Raw genomic sequence first — 20,621 nt, 5'->3', positions numbered from 1 at the left:
AGCAGGCGTCATTACAAATCGCAACTCCACTCTTTAATATCGCGATCATGGACTTAGGACGTCACATTCTTGTCTCCACTAATAGATAGACTACTAGCCAAGACTATACAAGTGTATTGGATGAATAATTAATAACTCCTGTGGTATCTACTGCTTATCAAACTCTTCAATCTTCTCCTCCTTCACGGATTGTCCCTGAATCCCTTCCGTGTCATGTTTTCCTCCCATTCCAAACATTCCCTTTGTGACACGAACGATACTCTGTCTACCTTCCCAGAGAGGGAACAAACCGACTGCAATGGAACTGCAGAACAGCCAGATGATACCCACGGTGACCCAGCCAGTGAAGAAGGGCTTGGAAAACACATAGGCAGATCCGTACATAGGCATTGGCCAGAGAATCAGTAATGCCACTGTCATGCAGACCGTCATCGTCTTGGCAATCTTGGAAGCCTTGTTCAACTTGGCCATATCTTCTTCGGGCGCCACAGCAAAGCTGGTGGCAACGGCTGTCTCCGAATCGCCGTTAGAGTCGGTAGCATCATCTGCTTGCTTGATAGACGCCATGGAAGCCCAATCGTACTTATCGGCGCCAAAGCCGAAAGTCAAGACTGGCACAAAAATCACGGGGCTCAAGAGCGCGACAACGTTTCCTGCGAGCATAGGGTTGTTGGAGCCCAAGTTGTCGACGCTAAGAACGCCATCAAATTCCCTGGAGCAAGTGACAGTCCAAGCGATGAGAGCGCAGATAAGACCAAGAATGGGTGAGACAGCAGCGGCGATCCAGTTCTGGCGACTCCACAGAAGAGTCAACGTAGCTGGAATAACGGCTGCGGAGATCATGACGCCCATCCAAACATACAGCCAGCCCATGGAGATACCAATGTAGTGCAGACCGACACTGAAGCTAGCCATGATGAGACCGTACATAACGACAGTCGTGTGCGAGATAGCGATAAGTCTCTTACCAGAGGCTTGGGGGTTGACATAGGTTCTGACAAGACGTTAGATGAATCCATGATATGAAAGACAGGAAGACTCACTGGTAAATATCGTAGGTGAAGATGGACGAAACAGAGATGAGCTGAGCTGAAGCAGCAGAGGTAACAGCCATGAAAATCATGATCAAGGTGATGATAGCACCGGATTTGCCCAGTAGAGCAACAGCAGCGTATGGCAGGACAAGACCAGCCGAGACATCAGCAGGGTCCATTCGGTTAGGATAACTAGGGAATGACGGGCTTGTCTCAAGAGCTAGGGCGCTGAGACCCATGGTAGTTGCACAGAGCCAGGGAATGGCAAACCAGGAAAGGCCACCGATGATGTATCCAGGAAGTGCGGCGACTGGATGAGCCGCGATAGCCTTGTTGTAATACCCGTTATCGCAGAAAACGGTGCCGAAGTTTCCTACTATGTTAATAACGAAGAAGATGATGCCTTCGCGGGATCTCATGGTGAGATATGACCCTTCTGCGTTTCCTTCGACGGGGTGATCTTTGGCGGCTTTGCTAAGCGCATCGTACACTGCGCTGGGCGATCCCAACTCAGTGCCAGTTGCATAAGCAGTAAGGGCAAAGATGAGAATAATCACAAGGATAATAACAGTGTGAACCTTGAGAAGTCAGTATGTTGGCCATTGTGTGTGTATCAGTGTGTGAGGTGTAAGTGTTGGTTACTTACATAATCAGTCAGGAACGTGGCTTTGATTCTGGTCCACGTGTTAGATAAAACCTTAACTATAATGAACAATTGTGGGAGTGAACTTACCCTCCAAACATGGTGTAAATGACAACACCAAGAGGCAGTAGGAAACAAGCAGCAGCGGTGTGCATACCAGTCAAAGATGTGACCACAGCAGAACCACCAGTGAGAAGCATGGCGGTAACAAGGATGTTGGTGAAAAGACAGAAGCAAATGTATACGCAGTGGGTAATACGGCCATAGCGAGCTCGGATAACCTCAAGGAAGGTATGCGCGTTGGGCGCTCTTCTCTTTAGTTCGATGGCAATTGTGGCAAAGAGAATAATCTGAACTGTTGCACCAGAGGCATACTAGATTTTGTTAATTAATAGCCAACAATAGCTATTCTTGATTCATGACTTACCCAAAATGGACCCGAGACACCATAGCGGTAAGCAACACCGGAGGATTGAAGCAGAGTAGCAGCCCAAGTCCAACTGGAAACAACAGCTGAAGCGACAAGACCAGACTTGACAGTTCGGCCGGCCGTGTTGAACATTTCCGAAGTCTGCTTCTCATGGTTGTACTTTTTCAAGACATATGTGGTGAAGATCATGCCGAGGGCGAACAGAAAGCCGATGCCGAGGACGATGCCATAGCCGTAGGCCTGACTCAGAGGAGGCTCTACTGTGCCGGAGGAAGGACCGCCACCGCCAGCCATTGTGATGTATTTGCAGGGTGGTATAAGGCTAGGTCAATTTTATGTGTATCACAAGCACCTTGGGTGAGATTTTCGTATTTTGTTCTGATCATCTCATTCATATATATAATTACTGTATCACGACTCATATGCGCATCATTTCTGCAACCCTGTGATAGTCTTTTCTGTGAATGCCGGCGGGCGTAGATAAGCATCTCTCGGGTTCTGTCGAGGGTGATAAGACTTCCCCATGGGGGGTTCATCAAGATAAGAAGTCCCCGTCATGGACATGATTGGTTGAGAGCTGCAGCTAACCCCCAGTCTCAAAAGCGCCCTTATCAGTTGCGACTCTGAAGCGAGCGAAAAAGAAATGCTTCGCGACTGGCCGGCGGCCAAGGTTGTACAGACCTAGTACGTACTTTATCCAGATAAGAACCAGATTCATCTTTTATGTTTCATTATTTATTAATTGACACATCACGAACACTGCTTCCACCGCGGAGGTGCGCACCCTCAGTTCTAACTAGATCGATCTCGACCACACAAGATTCAGCCTCCCTCCGTTGTGTATCTTTTGCTCATAACGGAAGACACGCGATAAGGTAATTGGAAAGTGCTCGCATGTGATGGGACATTTTGAGGTGCTTGATTTGCTCGATTAACAAATGTTACCCCACGAAGTGCTGCTGTTACATGGGCCATGGTTATCCGTCACAAAACGGTATAACGTCTAACAGTGATGATCAACATCAATTGGGTAAATACATTGACAATCTTTTGCTTTTGGATAACCCATCTATTTTCCTTTTACCAGTTCGATTGGCAAAGAGATCTCAAGTCTTGAGTGTCAAGTGTACGTACCCCAGCGCATTTCCGAGAAATCTTCCGCGCTACTTGCCGAGCGAATCACGACCTTATATCATTGTTTCGTGGGATCTCAACCAGTTTATGCTGGGTCGCACTCATTTAAGCATGCGGAACCGGTCGTAACAATTGGAAATATTCGGTAATAGCGCGGTTCCATTTAAAGTATTAGAATGTATCGCTGCTTTACAGCGGGATACTGACGATACAGATATTGCTTCAGTTGCGATCACAAACCACTGATGCTTTGGTTCCTGACCCTCACTGACTTCAATGGTGTTAGCATAGCCAAATAATCTACAACCGAGATATAATGAACAGAATGTAAGAGAAGCGATTGTTTACGAAAACATCATGAATTCTTTCGGCAAGACATGGATGATCTCTTGAATCTGCAGCTGAGATAATAATTGTCACATAATTATGCCTTTTACCCTGTACAGCATTGATGTTTCTAGACAGTGTGATCAACGCGCTTAGTCAGGTGGACGAAAAACGATGTTTAACCGATCGCCGACATTTGTGTGTATTTTTTAATCTTATCACTCTCTTATCTTATCAATACCGTGTTTTTATAGTATAAACACTGTATGGGAACATGAGAATTGTAACTTGGGCCAAATGTAAAAACACAAAGCCAGGTTCAGTCCGAATCTTTTGCTCGTTCAATTCAACAACAAAACATGTTGAGGAGGTCAGCGCATCACGCATTGTTCGTCAACCTTCAGCTTGGTTTGTGCAGTAATTTTAAGACTGTCCTGCCAACGATGTCCATTTCCAGTCAATCTCATCCACTATAGCTGACCGTCATAAACAATAATAATTGATGTGCAGTGACTCAAGCGGTGAGATTCTTGCCAAGTGGCGGACTGAGGAGTCGAGTAGGATAGCTGAAGAATAAACGAGGCAACTATTGAAGAAACTATTGAACCAGGTCTCTTTTCATAGGTAAAGCGTTGGTCTCGACCCAGCTGAAGCTCCACCATACATGACCTGACAAAGTTTTTCATGAATCTTGCCATAATGTATGATATATATATGTGCAATATAATAATGAAACTAGTAGTAGTTTCTCTCATAAACTTCCAAGTGACCCGAGTTCTGAAACCATGAGAGTTACCAACATCCTCATCTCTGGAGCCTCTGGGCTGGGAGTCTTGGCACAAGTGCCGAATCACCTCAATCAACGCGCAGCATGTAACCGAGACAATCTCTTCCGATGCTTCATAGACCAGCGCTATTCAAGTCAAGCAAGCGAATTTTGTGCAGACCTTGCGCCCTTCACGGCGACAGTCGCAACCTCAATCGCGACCATGTGAGTCAAACCCATCACCACACATATATAAGGATTAACTGACGAGATAAGAACTACGACTTTGGAAACTGTTGTAACTGCTATCGCAGCTCAAGTCACAGAAGTCCACACCACGACTGTCTTTACTGAAACAGTTCCTTCATCCACGGCCGTCGTTACTGCTGATACTGCCGGCGCTGTCAAACGCCAAGTAGCTGCGAACCCACCAAAATGCATGACGAATGGCGTTACCTATCCAGCTAGTAGGATAACCTCGGCGTGCTCCTGTATCGACGTACCTGCCTCAACTATCAGCGTCACACACGTTGTTAGCACAGAGACAGTTACCGAGGTAAGCCGATCATGCTCCCACCAAAATAAGCGCACACTCACACTTAACTGCAGATCAACACCATCGTCACAACTCCTCTAGCTACAGTTACATCATGGGAGACAATTCCTACGGTCACTACCACTGGTACCTCTACAGTCACTGTCCTGCCACCTGGAATGAACCGGCTTGTCAATGGGGATTTTGAGACTGGTGACATGACAGGCTGGGAGGTGTCCCCAGATTCTTGGAAGGCAGAGATTTACAACATGGTCACTCCTCAGACATGGGTTTGCGTCGTTGACGGCCCGGTCGAAAGCCTTGGCTCTTTGCGCCAAGTCAAGCCAGTTTACCTGGAAGCAGGAAACTATGAAGTTGGGCTGTATGCACCTCTTGCACCTTTTCCAATGGCGACTACCGGCTGGGAGGAAGTGGTCGTATTCAAGCTAAATAATCGCCTTCGACAAATGACGATAACCCCAAAGTTTGCACCTACGCGACAGGTTGCTAAGTCAGGAAGGCTTGTAGTTCCACTCCAGGCCCGTTTTCTTGTGCCCGAGGCGATAGATGGATATTATGAGGTCGCATTGGCATATCTCAGGCGGCCTCCCCAAGTACCTCGCAAAGCGAATTCTGGAGTCGATGAGTTATATCTGAAAAGAGTATGATTACAAGAGCAGTCACAATAGACACCAAGCTGGACAGCCAGGTAGTGAAGAACAACGGGCTAGCCGAAATGAGTTTATTTAAATCGCAAGGCACCGAAAATCTTCACTGAGAGGACTAAAGTTTACAACCTTGCACAAGCGTTCCTAGTTATGCGATAAAATGTATACGAGCAGTTGGGCACAGGCATTAGAGGAAACAGTGCAAATCGTGCAAGCTCTAATCTATAACATCTAGTGGCAATTCAATACTCATTATGCGTTCTTTTCACAACGGCCGCAATCCGGCAACATTTACACGTTTAAACTACCTTATCATTAAAGTTGACAGCCGCAGGCGGGTTGCTAAAAAAAAAAATAGGGACTCGAAGCAGTACATACGAAATCATTAGTTCACTCTTAGGCCATACATACACTAAGAGTGATCTAATATTTATATCAACCACTAAATCAGTACCGGTTTTTATGCAACCCACCTGAGCCGTCATCAGGATCAGCATCTCCCGCCATGAGACACACTCCGCCCACCTGGGATTCCCCTGCGTCGAGACTCTTAGGCCGAACGGTTACGACGCTGAGGCGAATACCCGTTTTCAGTCAAGCCGACAAGCTTATTCTGCACAAAGTTTGTATAGCATTCCTTGTTGGGATTCCACAACCTAAAGCAGTAATGCCAAAGGTGATATTGGATTGTCGTAGATATGTGAATGACATGCTGGAAGCCTCTGTTGGTACAGATGACTGTGCTGGAATTTCGGTTTGTCTCGTGGGAATGACAGGACTTCGATTTGGTCATGGACTCTGCTGTTACGAAATGCGCAAAAACTGGAAATGGCATGGCGTTGGAATCCACTACATCCGTGAACGGCTAAGAGCGTCGCTCATGTAAGGCTGAGCTCCGCAGGACATCTTACCCTGGCACCCATATTTCTAGATGGAATGGAATGCATCATTAAAAGTTAAGAGTGGTCTAATGGATTTGCGTCTTGACGGCCGCTGAGTCGTAATGTGAGAGTGTTGGCTAATTAGAGCACTGAAGATTCTCATCACACCTGCCAACTGATGCTACCCATAATGAAAGGGGAGAAAAGGCATTGTTTGAGACAATCTCTTAGTACCTAAAACGGGATATGCTAACATTGTTAATTGAATGCGTGCGATGGACCGGAAATTCGATAGTTGCAAACAGCTGAGACATTCCACGGAATTTCCACACAGGCCACCATGCGCTGGATGCGTAGCTTTGCACCATCAGGAATAGAAAAGCTGGAAAAGCCACAAAATTAAAGACGCCAAGAATAAAGTGACTTTAAAGCTTGTTCCTGAGTATTTAAGTTTCGGCCTGTCATTCTGAGAAGGGATTTGAAGGGTCGCCGATCACACGGAGTCTGATCTATCCGCATCTTAACGCCACGTACCGACGTCAGGAAGATAACTTAAAAGTATAACACGAATATCGCCGTTGGCGGTAAAAGTCTATTGTTGAACGAATATATAAAGATCATAGGGCCGACGTGAAGGGGACCAACTATCAACGCCAACGCAACAAAACGCACACTCATCATTGGACAACACTTTTCAACAACAAACAAAATGCTTCCACTTCAAACTTCCTCTGCCTTGTCGCTTTTATTAGCGTTATCCTCTTTTTCGGGAGTTCTAGCTGCACCAGCTTCGGGCAATGTAGCCGACATAGATCTCACCTATGGAAGGGATGGCATCCTTGACAACACTGAGAAGGGCATCAAGGCCAAAATCAGCGTTGATAATGACTTTAAAGTCGCCAGCGGCTCGAGCCCCAAGTACCACGTCCTAAATGCCGACACAAGTTTCATGGAACTTGGAGTCGATCCAATCTTCTGCGATGGCAAGGATAACGACACCGAGGATGAGGACGATGACGACTCCAACAGCAATGACAAGCGCAGCATCTTTTCGAATCTTTTCTCCAGAGGCATTACCTCTGACCAGAAGGAGGCCCTTAATCGCCACAACGCTGCTCGTAAAGCTGTCAAGGTCGCTGCCCTCAAGTGGGATACCAAGCTTGAGGCTGATGCTCTTGCCTATGCAAAGAAGATTGCAAAGGCTGGAAAGATGGTGCATTCCGAAGGCAAGACCCGTCCCGGCCAAGGTGAGAATCTTGCGTATGCTTGGTCCAGTAGCGGATACAAGAACCCCATGGCTGCTGGAACACAGAGCTGGTATGTTTATATTTCACAGTTTCGCGTCAACACTGCTAACGAATGTCACAGGCTTAATGAGAAGATGAAGTACAAGGGAGAGACCATCCCCAAGGGTAGTTTCTCTTCATATGGCCATTACAGTATGTTGATTGCTCCATCTTACTCTGTTCATCACTAACAAGTTCAACAGCTCAGTGTGTCTGGGAGAAGTCCACCAAGGTTGGAATCGCTGCTGCTCAGAATTCCAAGACTGGTGCCTGGTATACAGTTGCACGATATACTGCTGCCGGCAACGTCGTTGGCAAGAAGCCTTATTAGAATGTCAAGGACATAACCGATACAAAACGTGTGGCTATCTGCCTGAGGCAGTTGTAGGCGATGGTGGTTTCTAAGCAAGCGCTGACCTTATACTTTCTTTCATTCATTTGTCGTTTGGGATCAAATGGCAGATTTGTATTATTAACCTTACCTGCACATTCACTTACGCATTTTGAGATATGGACTAGTCAATCAATTCTTTCATTTGTACATTCTTCTTCATCTATTAGCATGCTGCTTGACTGTGATAACGTGACATGATAGTCAAATCAGGCAGATATTAGTAAAACGCTTGTTACCATGTAAGAGCTTGGAGTGATTTTGGACGATCTAGAGATCAGACTTTCACGACGAACCATGTGCGAAGTCTTGAAAGATTCGAACAGTGAATATATTTGCTTCATATCAATCTTAAGGCGACTTTGGCCACGTTTCCCAATCAACTACATCCTCCCACCGAAGGACCTCATCACCACCGTAACGATAATGATAATGACACCCACAATCAACGTTATGACCGTCCCAAACACGCGGTGAGCGCTGTACATTTCCTTTCTTCTGTTGCCTGGCCTTTGCCCTTTTCAACCCCTCGGCAACGTACTTCTCGCGGGCAATCTTCGCCCACTGCTCCAACTTGCCAGGGTAGGACAGGCACCATAACGCAACCTCTCGTGCCGCCATCGTGTCTTCCAATGCCTCATGGGTGCTGGAGTTCTGTCGGATTCGTAGTCCTAACAGATCCACACACAGTGACTGAAGACTCCATCGACGGCCAAAACCAGCATCCGTTCCAAACACCATTTCTGCTGTATGAATGGCAGTATCGAAGATCTTTTCATGTGATATTCGTAGCACTTTTAAATCGTGATAGAGAGATTGTCCGACTAGGATCGTTTCTGTGTTGATATGCTTGAAAAGCTCTTGTCGCGCTGCTTCCCAACCACGAAGCACTTGACCTTGAGATGCAGCTATTGCCAATGTTTCCGGCCCTATCCCGTGGATGTCGGTTCGCCATTCAAGTATGGGCTCATGAGGTTCGACAAGACAATTGATCAAGACTTGGCCTGTGAAGAAGTCGATAACGCAGATGGATATAATCTCGTCATTACCGTTTCTGACACCTGCCATCTCGCAATCAAGTGCGATGGCCTTTCTTTTGGGTTCAAAATAGCTAGGGTAAGGAGCGATTCTATCCTTGTGCTTCTTTTGGTTTAGCTTGCTTGGTAAGATGTAGCCCTCATCTATAAGGCGATTGGAAGCATGACATTTGATAACAAGACGGTCGTAAATAGTTGCCAAGTTGAGTATAGGAGATTGCCTGTAGCTGTTGTCTTTGAAGCGAAATTGTAACAGGTATACAGTCGTTAAGGCATTGGGACTTGCGGTTTGTGGCATTATTTCCTCTGGTGAGTTGGCATGCTTTGCGTTGTTATGCTGTTCCAAGGCTCGTTTGGTGGGAAACCATCTGATACAGTGTTGACAGCACTGGTCTCTTGGATGGTTTGCACCCAAACAGTGTTTTACCAGTTCAAAAGCGGTTTCGAAAGAGACGGGGCATATTGGGCAGCGATGTCTGCTATTTTGGTCGACCTTTGCCATTGCAGTAAGTGTTAAAATGTAGAGGTGAGGGAAGTGAAAGAGTGAAAGATGAGAGTTGGTAATGTGATGGGCTATCTCTTCATGAGCCGTATGCATACATATAAGGTATCAGTACATGACCGTTTACCCCGCTTGTGGTAGGCCTCCTTCTGAACCGAAGGTGAGTAAATACGGATACCCGGACAAACAACTGGTTGCCTTTCTGCTGTCAAGTGTTGGTACCCCCATGCTCAGAAATAAAGGTTCCCGTACAGGTGGGTTGCATAAAAACCGGTACTGATTTAGTGACTGACATAAATATTAGATTAGTCTTAGTGTATGTATGGCCTAAGAGTGGACTAATGATTTCGTCTGTATGGCTACAAGTCCCTATTTTTTAGTAACCTGCCTGCCTACTATTGACTGGAGTGTGTCAGCTGGCACACCGTTCCACTTAAACTGGCTGCATCTCGGTTGATCTTTGCAACTTTCATTCTATTCTGCCAAGAACCAGGCCTCTATCAACATACGGCGAGTCAGTCATGCACTCCCGATATAGTTGGTTCCAAAAACTTACAACTATCTTCCTGAGTAAACATCTTGAAGATTTTAGTAAACATACAATTGCCAATATTAACTTACGTCTAGGTAGACATTGCCCTGTTTTCATGAGACTTCCTTTACCTCCAACATAATAGCCCCTTCATATATAAAGTCTCTTCTCTCCACTTACTATGCGATATTGATTTAGCAATCCTTTAACAGAATCCTAGTGCTGAACATCTTCTTCATTTCGACAACACAAACTATGGAAAGTGGCCAGAGACAGCACTCCAGGCTGTCGTACTCCTTGCTGTGGGTGACGTTACTATGCTTCCAATCACGCCATTGATATGACATCTTGCGGAACATCTATCATGCCATCAAAAGCTTTGAAATGGTCAAATGTCTTTCCCCAAAACATAAAAGATTATTAATAGGAATCCTAAAGAAATTAGATCTTAATTTGATCAATATTTAAGGGAGAAGCATACCTTCAATAAATACACTCGTAGTATATACACCATGGCCAACCCATCAGCAGCCACTCCGCTGCTACATCCACCACAAAGCTCATATAACTCAACATCTCCACATGACGATGGCGAAACTGCGGGAGATATTCACCCCAGCCGCGATGTCGGAGATGACATCTTCCCCGAGACATCCACCATCGGCCGCAACCTCTCGTGGCAGAGCGCCTTTTTCATCGTGATATCCCGCGTCGTCGGCAGCGGCATCTTTGCCACACCTGGCACCATCGTGCAATCCGTCGGAAGCCCGGGTCTGTCTCTATCACTCTGGATGCTCGGCGCCTTTATCGCGGCTTGTGGCCTCAGTGTGTCTCTCGAGTTTGGCTGTATGTTGCCTCGGTCGGGGGGCGATAAAGTCTACCTTGAGTTTGCGTACCGATGGCCCAGGTTGCTTGCTTCTACGCTTTTTGCTATGTATGCAGTGTTTCTGGGGTTTACGGCGAGTAACTGTATTGTGTTTAGTCAGTATGCTTTGTTTGCGCTCGGAGTTGACGACCCGAGCGATGGGCTCAGGAAGAGTCTTGCTGTTGGATTGCTTACGTTTGTGTGTGTCACGCACAGTGTTTTCCCCAAGGCTGGGATCAAGATACAGAATGTCCTGGGCTGGGTCAAGATTGGCATCATAGTCTTTATGATCCTCTCAGGCTTCTATGTTGTCATCATCCGACCGGATGTAAGCGCTGCTCCAACCGGGCAACTTGCGTGGGAGCATCTTTGGGACGACAGCAACTGGAGCTGGGGCGTCATTGTGACAAGTCTCTTCAAAGTTTTCTACTCCTTCGCAGGTCTCGACAACGCCGCAAATGTTATGAACGAGGTGAAGCATCCTGTGCGGACGTTGAGATCTGTCGCTTTGACTGCGCTTGCCATGTCATGTGGTATGTATATGCTCATCAATGTGGCATACCTGCTGGTTGTGCCAATTGGAGAGATTAGAGAGAGTGGTAAACTCATTGCTGCGCTGTTTTTCGAGAGGTTATTTGGAGATAGCTTTGGGCGAGTTGTCCTTCTTACTGCTGTGGCGCTGTCTGCCGTTGGGAATGTTATGGTTGTTGCTTTCGCTATGGTATGTATCTCAGCGATAAGATTTGTCGAGTGGTCGTATACTAATCGTGGGTATCAGGCGCGTACGAAGCAAGAGATTGCACGACAAGGCTTCATTCCCTACTCCTCTATTCTATCTTCATCCCGACCATTCAATTCACCCATGGGCGGCTTCTTCGTACACTACATACCATCATTTCTGGTCATGGTCCTCCCACCGTCTAACACAATCTACTCATTCATTCTCGATATCGAGGGCTACGCAGGTCAATTGGTCGGCCTAGCCGTAGCAATTGGTCTCGTCAAGCTTCGCTTGCAGCGTCCAGACCTCAAGCGACCGTTTAAAGCGTGGATGATCGCTGTGGGGTTGAGAATCGCCATGAGCTGCGCCTTGATAGTAGCTCCATTCTTCCCTCCGCTGGATTACGAAGGGGACATGTTTTACGCAACGTATGCTGTATTTTCATGGGTTATTTTGGTCGCTGGGGTGCTGTACTGGTATGTGTGGACAGTTGGTATACCCCATTGGCGAGGGACGAGGTTGGAAGAGCAGACATATGTGTTGGATGACGGGACGACCATCACGAGACTAAGATACAGATCATAGAGGTTTATACTCGGGTGAATGTACTGTGGAGCTGATATTCGAGTGTCTTGATATCGATTTCTATCGTAACGGAGTTCCTTACCTGGGAACATGACTACGGCATCTCGGTCGGTTTAGCAATCGAGACTTTAGTGGCGTTGTAGTCATTGTCGCAGTCAGGTTGCAACTTCCGTTTAGTTAGTCTTCGATGGTGGATAGAAAGGGCCATTTACCAGTGCTGTTGGACAAGATAACGCTGAGGATATTGAAGTAGGTGCTTGAGTCGTATCTGACTTGGTTTTCGACACGGTGTGAATATCCTCAGGAGACATATGATAGACAAAGTCAACCTTTCTTGTATTGTCAGCCCAGCTTCTTCATAGATTCTGTCGTGAACTGGGTCATCAAAACCATCACCTACGCCTTCGTCTTCACAAATACGGTCTTTAGCCGCCTGTAGGCTACAGTCTGAAGCCTGTCGTCTCCGAAGCTTCCGACTGGTGCATGGTGGCAAGTCCTTCAGAATAGCCTCGACCCTTGTTCTGAAAGCCGGACTCACTAACATTACATTTACTTAAACATTATGAGATATGGAATTCTTTCGTTTGTATTAATCTCCTTCATACTGCTTTATCGTGGGGACAGAGTCAAATCATGCATCTCCATTGTGATGGACTTATTTAGTTACGACAATAAAACTACTGCAATACTCAGCACGCTCGACATGGTTACCACATAGCATCTACTGGGCAGCAGAAAAGCTAGCCTCCTAAGTCTAAGGGTACAAAAACAAACAGCCCCAAGACTATAGTGTGAACAGCATAAGCTGACCTACTGATTTCGTCCCTTATCCTTTCCCTAGCCAATTTTCTGGTACCTTGAGGAGCATGCAATCACAACTGTACAGATAGAACCGTAGCATGGACAATTAAGCATGAACCAGGGTGATTATCCAACAAGGTAGGCGTCTCGATGATCGTCATAAGTGACGCCGGATCAAGCGGAGAACAAATGCCTTGACGTAGCAATGAGGTGCATGCATGAGCGTCCATCCACTTTCCGAAGTCTTGCCATGAAAAGGCAACTCCGAGATATGTCAACCCAACAAGACTTGTTAATCCCGGATGTTAAATCCTCAAGCGGCACGGTTAACCAGCGGTCCGAGAACGCGGAGAAGACTTCTAGTTTAGTATGACCTGCAGCATGACAAAATGATAGGTTCTTTCGTACTGGGTTTGCTTTTTCTGCGTAGGGGTTCCCTGACACTTGGCAGAAAGGGCATCAAACCAACAGAAGTAAGCCAACAGGTGAGAGGTCCCAGTTGTTATCAATGATGCTATGGCCTGTTAATTGTCATGTTATGAGTCTGATGTGGAAGGTCATTCGTCAAGCATTATCGCGCTTTGGTAATTCATTTGTTTCAAGTCTTTACCCCGAGATAAAGGTCTTGTTAGTCAGCTATAGCCCGAAGAGTACGGCAATAACGGCCCCTGCGCTATCGCGACGATCTGGCGACAGCCGAGCCGAGGCTTCAATGCTAAGTACAAGGGGGAAATACGGCTGAGCTCAAGCAAGGGTTGGCCATTGTAACTGAATGAGTTTGAGGTGAGTGTTCTTGAAGGGTGTGTGTTACGGCCACTCGTCCTCAAGAGGTATCATTTGCGAATGAAGTGAATACAAGCTCAAAAAGAGAGTGCTCCGCGTTCCATTGACGTAGCCAAGTTCGAGTTAAGGAAGATGCCTATACTTGGAGGTACACAGCGTAACTAGGGAGAGGCCCGTGATATGCCAGTCCTGCGGAGAAGGCAGTGGCCGAATCTATGCGAAACTGTTTGTAAGATGTCATCGAGGTACTAGAAACGTTGGCCGCTGAAGGCATAGGAGACTAATTAGGAAGTCAGTAGAGGCAATACTTTTAGTTTATTTACTTATTTCTGTAGCTAAATATAGTCTTTTATGCCCGCAACGTGAACAGCCAGACCATGTCTACTGGGTAGCAGAAAAGTTGACCTCCTAAGCCTTAGGCTATAGTTTTAGTAGCATAAAGTGACCTACTAAATTCGTCTCTTATGTTCCCAGCGGCCAATTTCTCTGATACCCTGAGGCATGTAGAGAGGTCTATGTTGAATGGATGCAAGAACGGGTGAGCACTTCCTCTGTAGCCCACCGTCGGTCTCTACCTCAAAAGAAAAAAGGACGATAACCATGTCTCTTTTCGTATTCATCGGCGAAGCGCACCAAGAACCACATGGAGAAACTGATCCAACAGCAAATAACATCCCACCCGACGCTGCTCACGGCTGGGTGCTCATATAGAGCGCTCATAGCATCTCCCCAGTCTCCTCCGGACCCGAACAGCTGCCAAACTCCGGTTGCAAAGATAAGAGCCCTGACGCTGGCCCGAGATCGTCGTGAAGGTTGTTCATCCATCATCACAGGTTCTTGACTGCCGATGAAGTTGTTGAGAAGCAGTGGAACAAATGCCAGAACGTGAGGAGCCAGGAGAAGATACATAAACTTGGGATGATCAAGGTTGCTTGGGATAGCGAGGGCGCAGCCCACCGTAAGTGCTAGGACTGCAAGCCATGATGTGCGTAGCAGTGCGTGGCTCTCGGTTGAGTATGATATGGTCTTTTTGTCTTTGTCAGATTTGGACGTATCTGTATCCTCGAAAACAATAAATGCCAAGAAAGACAGGTTTGCAGCAAAAGAAATAGCTACAATCTGACCTAGGAGCATAAATATCCAGAGATGGGGTATCCTTCTTTTCGTGTCTACAGTGACAGTTAATACCTAACCTGATCATCTACTCAGTCATCTTACCTTGCCATGCCAACATGACGCTCCAGTTCGCGCAGAAAGCGAATATTTGCAGCGACCAGATGGCTCTAGGGGGACGCTCCAGAGTTGACACCCAAGCCTGCCTAAAAAGCTTTGTGTCACGTAGCCATTCTCCGAGATGAAGCTCGTCGTCGAGTTTCTCAAGACGCGTAGACTCCCATTGCTGGTAGGACCATTTGAAGAAACTAAACATGTGGTACCATGTGGTGGCAAGACTCAAAGCGGCCAAAGCGCTGAAGATGATGATCATATATGGGCGACGCGATGCAGCCTTTGAAGTTGCGACTTGACGGTAGATGGTCCTGATGCTGATGCCAGCGCAGGTTGCACAAGCGATAAGATATCCAGCCAGGATGGCTATTGGGCGCGCATTTGATACATCCATAATGATGTTTCGATTGCAATTCGATGCAGCGTCGTTAAATTTGGAGTATGAAACTCGGTAGGGTCGGATGATTGTCAGATTATCACTGTCTTTCCCGTTCTAGTTTGCGCGGCATGGTGGCCTCTTTGAGAGACTTGGCCCGCAGTGGGTGCTACTTTGACATGGGTCACTGAAGAATATGTTAGCTTGTTTTTTTGCTGAGAATCACAAGCAAATGTTGAATTTGTTTCATCATGTTGCTCTTAATCACGGAACAGCATTTGATAAACGGGCGTTAAACAGGCCATCCTTAACTGCCGAAAGTCTATAAAAAGAGCAACACAATAAACATATTTCACACCGCCCAATGATCACCAAAAAGACCCAAGCAAAAGAAACAGAAGAAAACAATTCGTACTAGCCTCGGCTCGATTTGTAGGTCTGTGGGTTGTTGAGTAGATCGTGATCTACCCAATAAAATCTGCCGTGTCCATGTCATGTCCCCTGAGCCTGGACTGATGGAGTGGATTTTTACAGTAGTCGAAAGAGCTAAGAAAACTAGCCATAACTGCTTCGCTGTAGCCACTTCCCTGGGAGAGTAAAAAAATATATTGAGTTTTATGTTTGTTCAAGATATGAGGCTATTCAATGGAAGCATCAAATTCTACGCCCAACCAACATGATGACAGCGCAAGCGCAAGCGCAAAGACTCGTTGCGCCATCATTGGCTCAGGCTTAGCCGGCCTTGTAACAAGTTATTTGCTACAGGGCGATGACCGCTATAATGTAACAGTCTTTGAACAGGTACGTTTCCGACTCGACAACCAACAACCAACAACGACAGGCAATCGAATCCTCCGCTAACATAGTTCAGGCCGATCGTCTTTCTTTCGATTCAGCTTCTGTCACAGTAAAGAACGATACCACGAACGATGCCGAACGAATTGACCTGCCAATGCGCGCCAGCGCTGGCGGCTATTACCATCACTTGATGCGCATGTACCAACATCTAGAAATACCGCTACACCCCATCAAATTCCTCTTTGTCTTCGCGAAAGCCACCCCGACGGCCGATGGAACAGTCTCGCATAAGGGCAGCGACAACGAGAGTTACTTCATCCATGCTTCGAATCTTCACCAGACGCCACCGCCGTGGCCTGGCAATCGCGGTCTAATCGCGCACATTACCGAAATCCTCTACCTGATTGTGTGCCAATTCTGGTTCACCATCGCCTGCTTCCTCGTCGCGCCCCTCGATGCCACCACCTCCTCGACCGGTTACGGCGAGTCCCTCTCCGAATACTTCGACCGAATCCGATTACCGAGACGATATATATCACACTACCTGCTTCCGCTGCTGAGCGGTGTGGCGACGTGCACACATGAAGAGATGCTCCAGTTCCCTGCGAGCGATGTCGTAAACTACAAGAAACTCTCGCACGGACAGCAACATTATGCCGTTTGTGGTGGCGTCTCGCAGGTGCAGAGCAGATTGACTAAGGGTCTGCACGATATTAGGCTCAATTGCCGCGTGGTCGAAGCTGTGCCTCGACCCGATGGAACGGTCGTGGTGCGTTGGCAGTCAACTACGGACCCTTCAGGTCGCATCCTAGAACAAGTCTTTGATCGTGTCGTGCTCGCCGTCTCCCCAGACGTTGCAGGCCGGATCTTCAAGCCTTTACGATCTACACTAGAAAGATTTCCGACGCGCCAGGTCGAGAGCTCTGTGTTGAAGCCCGGAGCGACGGGAATTCACGTTGTTAAGAACGACGAGGCTCGCCAGGCGTTTGCGTGCATGCACCACACCAGAGATCCCTCGGCAGCCCAGACAATGACCCTACGGACCCTGTTCCCTGACACAGGCAGCCCTCACACCGAGGCACTGCACACCATGCCCAGCGGGGTTGTAGTTAGTACTTGCCCTCTACGCGAAGCGGCGCAGCCAGATGCAATTAAAAAGGCCAGGTTCACAAGAACACTTCGTAGCGTGGAAAGCCAGGCCCTTGTACAAATGCTGATGGGAGGCACTTCGGTTAATAAGAAACAGGCTGATTATGATGATCACAAAGCTGGTTGGGTTAATGGACAAGATAATGTCTGGATTACCGGGGCATGGTGTTGGGACGGTATGGTATTGTTGGAGGGATGTGTCACCGCATCGATGAGAGTGGCTTCAGACTTTGGAGTAGCGATTCCTTGGGAGCAGTGATTCCCTGGGAAAAAGCATAATGAGCAATGAGATGAATAGACGATCAACCAATTTATCCAGCATCTTGAGCAATGCGACAGCAACAGTGATCTTCTGATTTAAGCATAAACAGCACCTGCAACTCTAAATATGCACTTAATCAGGTCAGTTAGCGAAGATGTCGGTGGGTTCAATGGTCGCCAAGCTGGGTTCATGGTTCAACTTTAGGTTAAGTTAGGTCTTTTACTTCTTCTTCAACAGTGCCAGCCATCCCGTAGCTTCCACTCAGGGCCCGGACCGCTGTCAGATTTCATTAATTAAATGCTTGATTTATTATGCCATCGTTTAATCAAGATAGCTTCGGCGCCGGCTTTGCGGCTGGCCTTGTCAGTACCCTGGTCGTCGCAGCTGTCATCACCTTTTTGGTGATGCGCATGAGCGACATCTATGGCCTCGGTCACTGGAAACTCAATATCACGTCTCGCCCAGCATCCATGTGGATGAATGTGGGATACTGGTAAGTCACAGACACACACAGTCACACCTTGTCTCTCAATCACCGTATCCTCATGCAAACTCCTTTCTCACGCGACGCAAACCAGGAAAACACCTCAAGGCGCGCCAATTGAAATATTTCCCGACGCCTGCGCTGCCCTTCTCGACCAATGTGTCCGCGCCGCTGGCTTACTGGACGACGACGACGACGACGATTCTGGTGCCGTTTCTGGCTCTCGGGGCAGTCTTGCGGTTCTCGATTTGGGTTTCGGATGTGGTGACCAAACTTGGCAACTCGCTAAGCTGGCGCAAACCCAGGGCTGGAGGGACTTTCGCTACGTTGGTCTCACTCTCAATGACGCACAGGTCCAGACATCGCGGCGTAGGATCTACCGCGAGATCGCTACCGCAGGCGATAGCATCGACATTAATGTGGACTCGTTCAGCTTGTTTTGCGCCAACGCCGCGAAGCCTGAGACGTGGAATCCTCAGGTTGCTGTAGCTGTCCGTTCGCTCGCTGATGAAAAGTACACGGAGCGATGGCTTCTCGCCCTGGATTGTCTGTATCACTTTTCCCCTTCGCGAAAGCCTGTTCTCAAACACGCGGCCAAAGAGCTGGATGCAAACTTTATGGCGTTTGATCTACTCCTCAACGAGAAGGCTTCTGCTACTGACATTTGGAAAGCCCGATTAATTGGCAAAATGATGGGGTGCCCGATAAACACCTTTCTTGCCGAGGCTGACTACAGAGACCAGCTGGTCGAGTGCGGATATGATCGCAACGAGATCACGGTTAAAGAGATTACAGATGATGTGTTTTCAGGCCTGGTAAAGTTCCTCGATCGCCAAGATCAATTGATCACAGAATACGGAATCTCCATGGGCGGTTTCAAATTAGCTGGAAGATTATTTAATTGGTTTGACAAGTCTCGCGTTGTGAGGGCTGTGGTGGTCGTCGCGCGGACAAAGAGCAAGATAGGGTAGGACAAAGAATTATCGATTGATCAGTTTGGCATTTGACGCAATGCTATGGCAAGGGTTGAAGAGATCGTCTTATTCTTGGCAAATGTTTATTCATCACAGCAGTACATTACATACATAGAAATATCGATAATCCTTGACCTATAACCGCGTGTTTATCCCGGGTTGTCCTCCCTGGACACTCTGATCCATGACTAGCCATTTGAACATGTCCAAGTGGGTGTGTTTGACTTGACCATGCAGTAAACAAGGCTTGCTTGCTTGCTCCCTCGTACCCCGATACAAATAGTGCAAGAAACCACCCCACCGAGCTAGAAAAATCACGACACAGCCCATCTTGTTCAAGGAATCGCTAAAGCTTATGGACGTTTCATCAAGATTTCCCGGGTGGTCGATGCTCAAAAAAGTCAAAACAGGAACAAGAAGGGAAGGCAAAAAAAGACAAGGACAGGCGATCCAAGAACCACGACGCTGGGTTCAGGTTGCTCCTGTGACTGTGGGTAGCTGTGGGATTTGATGTTAGGCGATGAGCTGAGGCCCGGACAGCGGGGTGTTTCTCATTTTGGTGAGGTGAGTCAAGGAAACTCAGATTGGGCATCTACAGGAGAGTTCAGAGTTGGTTACAGATCAAGAGAATGTCAGTCATAGAGTCAATATCTTAGGCAGATCGACGAGAGAGAATTGCTTTTGTTTTTCCTCCGTCCATGCACGCACTTTTGATCACTCGTCGTGGGCCTCGTGATTTGCAACTGTTACCATGCGTTGGTACTGGTACTACGTATTTCATCTAATCACCAACATGCTGGGTCTCACATCCAACCAAAGCTACATATATCTCGGCTCTTAATGCTCCTTCTCATCTTGCAAGGCAAGGCAAGCGCCATGCATGCAAATCACAGCACTGCGTAATTAGCTGATGGGCACTTCCTCGGCCCCAGAGATCCAACGGTCCACGGTACCAAAATCAGCCCGATATCCCGGCCGGGAGCCAAGCTTGGTATCTGCCGATGTACTTTCTCTGCCCACACCGGGATGACACTCTAACGGTGTACTGATCACTAACCGAATTCGATATACTATACCCGTCGAGTCTAAAAAAGAATCGTGAGTGACGTGAGGTAATAAATATTTGTTGCTTTTTTGCACCTTTGGCTAAACAAAACACATGGCTGCAAGGACACTATCGTCCAAGCGTCCTCGTGCCAGATCCTAGAGAGACCTGGCACTGGGAGAGTGGTAGGGGGAGGGTAGCCCGTAGTGGCTGCTGATGGTTACAGGGCTTCAGTAAAGCCACGTATAGGAAGCGTCGATTGCTCCCGCGACAGGGGTCGCAATCTGCAAGGCGTTTCACTTTTTTCACTTTTTTACCTTTCCATTTGCGAACCCCCGGACGTGATCCTCCATCGGGGGGGACTGGCCTCAGTGACAGTCACATA

The 20,621-nt window shown here is 47.4% G+C and overlaps 8 protein-coding genes across 8 annotated transcripts, besides 1 other annotated feature; 5 read left to right on the top strand and 3 right to left on the bottom strand.

Annotated features, from left to right (window-relative positions):
• Positions 1–147: 147 nt before the first annotated feature.
• Positions 148–2,401, bottom strand: FPSE_02113 (uncharacterized protein; the record flags this gene model as incomplete). Its single annotated transcript, XM_009255232.1, has 5 exons — positions 148–994; positions 1,044–1,612; positions 1,681–1,708; positions 1,768–2,051; positions 2,105–2,401. The coding sequence occupies 5 exons, from the start codon at positions 2,399–2,401 to the stop codon at positions 148–150; spliced, it is 2,025 nt and encodes a 674-aa protein (XP_009253507.1).
• Positions 2,402–4,353: 1,952 nt separating this feature from the next.
• Positions 4,354–5,537, top strand: FPSE_02114 (uncharacterized protein; the record flags this gene model as incomplete). Its single annotated transcript, XM_009255233.1, has 3 exons — positions 4,354–4,559; positions 4,611–4,890; positions 4,944–5,537. The coding sequence occupies 3 exons, from the start codon at positions 4,354–4,356 to the stop codon at positions 5,535–5,537; spliced, it is 1,080 nt and encodes a 359-aa protein (XP_009253508.1).
• A 1,590-nt stretch (positions 5,538–7,127) lies between these two features.
• On the top strand, positions 7,128–8,035 carry FPSE_02115 (uncharacterized protein; the record flags this gene model as incomplete). The annotated part of the gene is made up of 3 exons (XM_009255234.1): positions 7,128–7,735; positions 7,787–7,857; positions 7,908–8,035. The coding sequence occupies 3 exons, from the start codon at positions 7,128–7,130 to the stop codon at positions 8,033–8,035; spliced, it is 807 nt and encodes a 268-aa protein (XP_009253509.1).
• A 411-nt stretch (positions 8,036–8,446) lies between these two features.
• Positions 8,447–9,430, bottom strand: FPSE_02116 (uncharacterized protein; the record flags this gene model as incomplete). Its single annotated transcript, XM_009255235.1, has 1 exon — positions 8,447–9,430. The coding sequence occupies one exon, from the start codon at positions 9,428–9,430 to the stop codon at positions 8,447–8,449; it is 984 nt and encodes a 327-aa protein (XP_009253510.1).
• Positions 9,431–10,678: 1,248 nt separating this feature from the next.
• On the top strand, positions 10,679–12,337 carry FPSE_02117 (uncharacterized protein; the record flags this gene model as incomplete). The annotated part of the gene is made up of 2 exons (XM_009255236.1): positions 10,679–11,752; positions 11,810–12,337. The coding sequence occupies 2 exons, from the start codon at positions 10,679–10,681 to the stop codon at positions 12,335–12,337; spliced, it is 1,602 nt and encodes a 533-aa protein (XP_009253511.1).
• Positions 12,338–14,497: 2,160 nt separating this feature from the next.
• Positions 14,498–15,542, bottom strand: FPSE_02118 (uncharacterized protein; the record flags this gene model as incomplete). The annotated part of the gene is made up of 2 exons (XM_009255237.1): positions 14,498–15,090; positions 15,140–15,542. 2 exons carry the CDS (start codon positions 15,540–15,542, stop codon positions 14,498–14,500), a joined length of 996 nt encoding a protein of 331 aa, XP_009253512.1.
• A 627-nt stretch (positions 15,543–16,169) lies between these two features.
• On the top strand, positions 16,170–17,730 carry FPSE_02119 (uncharacterized protein; the record flags this gene model as incomplete). Its single annotated transcript, XM_009255238.1, has 2 exons — positions 16,170–16,325; positions 16,396–17,730. The coding sequence occupies 2 exons, from the start codon at positions 16,170–16,172 to the stop codon at positions 17,728–17,730; spliced, it is 1,491 nt and encodes a 496-aa protein (XP_009253513.1).
• Positions 17,731–18,044: 314 nt separating this feature from the next.
• Positions 18,045–19,188, top strand: FPSE_02120 (uncharacterized protein; the record flags this gene model as incomplete). Its single annotated transcript, XM_009255239.1, has 2 exons — positions 18,045–18,226; positions 18,312–19,188. 2 exons carry the CDS (start codon positions 18,045–18,047, stop codon positions 19,186–19,188), a joined length of 1,059 nt encoding a protein of 352 aa, XP_009253514.1.
• Positions 18,400–18,419: a microsatellite.
• Positions 19,189–20,621: the final 1,433 nt, after the last annotated feature.

This window comes from Fusarium pseudograminearum, chromosome 2 (genome assembly GCF_000303195.2).
Source record: "Fusarium pseudograminearum CS3096 chromosome 2, whole genome shotgun sequence".
Taxonomy (NCBI): domain Eukaryota; kingdom Fungi; phylum Ascomycota; class Sordariomycetes; order Hypocreales; family Nectriaceae; genus Fusarium; species Fusarium pseudograminearum.
Note: the sequence above shows the minus strand (reverse complement) of the source record. Positions and strands in the feature narration are given on the sequence as shown.